The 4,427-nt window shown below is 36.1% G+C and overlaps 1 protein-coding gene across 6 annotated transcripts; it reads left to right on the forward strand.

Annotated features, from left to right (window-relative positions):
* LOC141617142 (uncharacterized) lies at positions 1–3,908 on the forward strand. 6 transcript variants are annotated; one of them, XM_074434318.1, is made up of 4 exons: positions 1–299; positions 871–2,506; positions 2,591–2,767; positions 3,311–3,908. In XM_074434318.1, the coding sequence occupies exons 2-4, from the start codon at positions 1,064–1,066 to the stop codon at positions 3,521–3,523; spliced, it is 1,833 nt and encodes a 610-aa protein (XP_074290419.1). In that variant the 5' UTR covers positions 1–299; positions 871–1,063; the 3' UTR covers positions 3,524–3,908. The 6 variants fall into 6 exon arrangements, with proteins under 6 accessions (XP_074290419.1, XP_074290422.1, XP_074290421.1 ...); XM_074434321.1 differs by having other exon boundaries at positions 82–299; positions 1,141–2,506; XM_074434320.1 differs by having other exon boundaries at positions 83–299; positions 1,152–2,506.
* Positions 3,909–4,427: the final 519 nt, after the last annotated feature.

Below are 4,427 nucleotides of genomic sequence, written 5' to 3' on the forward strand. Positions count from 1 at the left end.
TGAACCTCAACACTCATGTCCAACAATAGAGGGTTTGTAGACAAAGTTCTAAAATAATTAACACATCATCTTACAAACCTATTGACAAACCTCTATTGCTAATGCCTAGTAAGATTCTATGTGAACGATAAAACTATTCGGCATTTCTTTACAAAAAGTAGATGCTAGTAATGTTACTCCGTACTACTTAATTTGCATACCAATTAAAACCATACACTGTGCTTCATGATTTCCCAATCAAAACCCAAAATATCAGAAGTCGAAGTTCTGATCCATTGAGCACCAACTTCAACTCCCAGGTATGTCATCTCCGATTTTATTATTATTATTATTATTATTATTATTATTATTATTATTATTATTATGGTTTTTCTAACGTGTGCCAGGACACATGTTGTTGTTATTATTATTGATGCTCAAATGTACCTAATTGCTGGAATAAAATCAAATTAATTTTACCATATTGTGTGATAGAGTATTAGTTAGTTTGATTAATATGTGTAATATATGCTTGATCTTGGAACTATTTTCTACTCCCTCGATTGGATCATTTGTCTCTTTCATTTTAGGCGTCTTATTCATTTGTTTAACTTTTTATATTAGGAAGATTTTTGATAAGTAATTTGATCCTACACATCCGCTCTATATGGTCCACTTGTCATCCACTAACAATCACCATAAGTGGTCCCTCCCCTCGTTGGTCTTTGTGTCAAACCCAAAGTTAAACAAATGACTAGGACGGAAGGACTACAAGAGTTTTCATTTGTTTACCTTGTTTAATACCTCCGTTGAATCCGCTCAGGTTCATTTTTATTTCAAACGTTCACTTTTGAGCCATTTTACTTGAGCTATTTTTGCATTTTTTTACAGCTATTATTAAATCTTGGGCTAAATTTAAATGTAATCAATTCAACCAATGGAGGGAGTAATTGATTGGGACGAAGGGAATATGTCCGATCTCAAAGGACAAATTTAAGGATCCAGAAGGAAGTTAAATGCTCTAATTTGTTTGACACTTACATGCTCTTACAATTTATGATGACTAATTGTCATTTGTCTGATAATGGACAAAGACTTGTGTATCAAGGAAACCCCGTTGCAAATTGTTTTAATGGACAAAGACTTGTATTCTGTTTTAAGCTATAAAACAGGATTGTGCAGGTTGGAGAGGATGACGTCTCTTGACAGTAAAGATATTCATGGAATTGAGAATTTGGACCGTATTTCACAATTACCGGAGCCTATGATCCTTAACATATTATCTCGTCTTTCTTTAGAAGATTCTGGTCGAGCATCCATCTTATCTAAGACATGGAAAAGCTTTTGCAGCTTATATCCCATTCTTTATTTGGATCAAAACTTATTTGCATTGCAGTCGCTTGTTTCTGCTAATGAAGGCGGTGGAGAGCCTGATATTAATCAAATAAGGGATATGTTTATGAATGGTGTGGATTATCAGTTGTCTAGAGTCAAGCAACAAGGTTCACCTATTAGAAAATTAGCACTATATGTGGCCATGAATGATACCATGTACTATCCCCGTGTCGATAAATGGATGGAGTTGGTGAAACAAATTATTGTTGAAGACTTGTGTATCACTCTGCAAAACGGGAGCTTGTGGTGGAATGATTTCACCCGTAGGTCATCTGTAGTATATGAGATTCCGTTCTCAGTGTTGGCTTCAAAAGGATTGCTTTCAGCTTATATTCGAGAGTGTAATTTGGGTTGTGAGACATTGGTAGGTGACCCCATCAACAAAGTTCTCTCTCTGCAGCGGTTGTGCTTGTCGCACGTTTTTATGGATGACCGTCTGTTAGAGAACCTAATAAGGTGTTTTCAAGGGCTTGAAGCTCTAGTCCTTGATAACTGCGGTGGTGAGATTAAATTTCTTCAGCTCTCAAAGTTTCCTAAGCTCAAAAAGGCTGTCATCAGTGTTAGGGTCGTTGATTATGTTGACGTCGTAGACACTAATCTTGAATGCTTCAGATGTGATGCTCAAACTCAACTTCATATCAACCCTGATGCTTGTGCTAGTATTAGAGAGCTGGCCTTGCATTTTTGCGTCATTAACCAGCATTACCTGTTTAAAGACCTTACCGCTACATTTCCACTTCTTGAAGAAGGAGATTTCCATGTAAAGGATACAGATACATTAAAAGCAGCCAATAATGTTCTCAGGAAGTTAAAGTTTTGTAGTTATGGTCAAGTTTGTGTGAACAAGTTACATGTTGACTGTCCCAGTTTAACAGTGCTTAAGTTTTCTACTAAAGATCTGTCAGAATTATATATTGATTGTCCGAAACTGAGGGTGTTCAGCTATAACGGCACTGCAGTTCCCGATCATGTTTTCTGTAATTCAATGGCTAATCTAGAGGAGAGCCACTGTGATATAGCTGTGGATCACGCTTATGATTATGACACATTGTGGTTACTTAAACTGAGAGCATTCCTTATACTCGTAATAGGAAATGCTACTAATCTTAAACTCACTTTTGCATTGCCAATGGTGAGTACCGTCTTTTCTTTAGCCTCTTTCGTTTTCATGCTTTTATAAATACTGGATTTATGGTCGTTCATTTTGTTTTGCTAGGCAAAATTCGAACCTGAGAAAGTAGACGCATTTCAAGTTTCCTCCCAATACAATGTTCACTTGCAGCTCGTTCTTTTCGACATGATGCAAAATATAGCTGCTCTTGTGGACGGCCTGCTCTGGATCATTCGTCCAACCACCATGACTTTCCGTTGTGGAACATATTATCTCGTTAAGGTATTTTGTCCAAACACGTGCATTTTTTAAACAACTATCCTCACCCTATATTCACCGGCATCTCTTTTATAATTTGCTTGCTACTCAAACATGAACACTAATTCTTCTGTTTCATCAGTGATATGAAATTGAGAAAGAACTGAATTGATATGAAACTATTTGACGATAGTCCGTTACTCCGTTTATTAATCCCTCCCTCCATCAGTTTTAACCTAACAACTTAGAAGTCGAAGTATGCTACTAGAGTACTAGTAAAGGTCACTTTAGACGTGTTAGTAGAATAGTAGTAAATGCTGAGGTAATTTAGAGAACAATATTTAGCTTTGTGGTTACCGACCTACCGTAAATATCTTGTATAGTTGTATATAAAGGAAGGCTAGGAATGAGTAGTTTTGCTTATATATAAAAAGACAATGAGTTGAAACCAGATTCAAACCCAATTAGTTTAAATCTGTTTTAAACGGTTTAGTTCGATCCAGCTTCAGAAAGTTCAGTTCAGCGACTTGAGAATAAAGTGTTGCTCATTTGCGTTTGTGTTTGCAGTACTTATGCGAAAATTTGATTACGAAACAAAAGGACAACACTTGTGATGAGCAACTAACCCATCCTTGTTGGATGCATCAATTAGAAGATTTTGATGTCGAGTGCCCGTTGAATGTTCCGGTTACAAAGAAGAATTTAGTGACTGTTCCTGAGCAATGTCAAATCCTTTTTTCGAAACAAGTTCGTTTCATTTTTCACTGGCGTCGTAATTGATAGGGAACGGAGCAAGAGTAGTATGGTTTAGAATGAACACCTCTCTGGAGATAAGTCCACGGTTTACAGTTATCAACTGCTGTACGTGTGGATCAGCTATTAGACTCGTGCTATGGCGAAGATTAGGTCATACTAGTTTTTGAACCCGTGCCCTGTACGGGTGACAATGTAGAGTGTTAGTCGAAGTAGATTTTAAATATATTAGCTTTTGGAGTAAAAAGCTCTAAGGTTCATTAATACTCGTAGGTTTTAGATGGAACTTTTGAAAGTTTTTTATTTATGCCTATATTTGTAAAGTTATATCTCGTAAATTTATTCATAGTACTTTGTAATTTGTTTTCTTTTCGTCTAGTTAAATATTTAAATTATGTGAGTATTTAGTAAATACTGCACGAGTGGTAATAGAAAGTATTATTAAAAGTAAAATATACATTTTTTTTTATTTAGTAAATTACTAAATTTTGGAAAATTTAACTTCGTCTACCCATATACTTTTTGAAAAGTTTATATTTCTTAATTTAATTTAAAGTACTACTTTTGCCATTTTTTTTTATTTCAACAAAAATCTAAAAATTGGATTTTGGATTATTGTAGATATCATAACGTGTTTATTTACGCAATGCACATTTAATTTTACTCATTACGTTACGTTTTTTTAACCATATTACCCTCTTCTCAATTCTCAACTTTCTCTCTCATTTTCTCTCCCACCCATCATCGCCTGAAAGCTTGGAACCGTTGGCCACCACTGACCGACTACCTCGAGGCCCACCACCAGACCCTCCACTGCACCAGGCACCTCATTTACCAGTAGACCACGACCTCCCTCTCAGCCCATATCTCAACAGCACCAACAACCAACCACCACCCTCCAATCCATGTATCACCTTCTTCAACCACCCTT

The sequence above is a fragment of the Silene latifolia genome, chromosome X (genome assembly GCF_048544455.1).
Source record: "Silene latifolia isolate original U9 population chromosome X, ASM4854445v1, whole genome shotgun sequence".
Classification (NCBI taxonomy): domain Eukaryota; kingdom Viridiplantae; phylum Streptophyta; class Magnoliopsida; order Caryophyllales; family Caryophyllaceae; genus Silene; species Silene latifolia.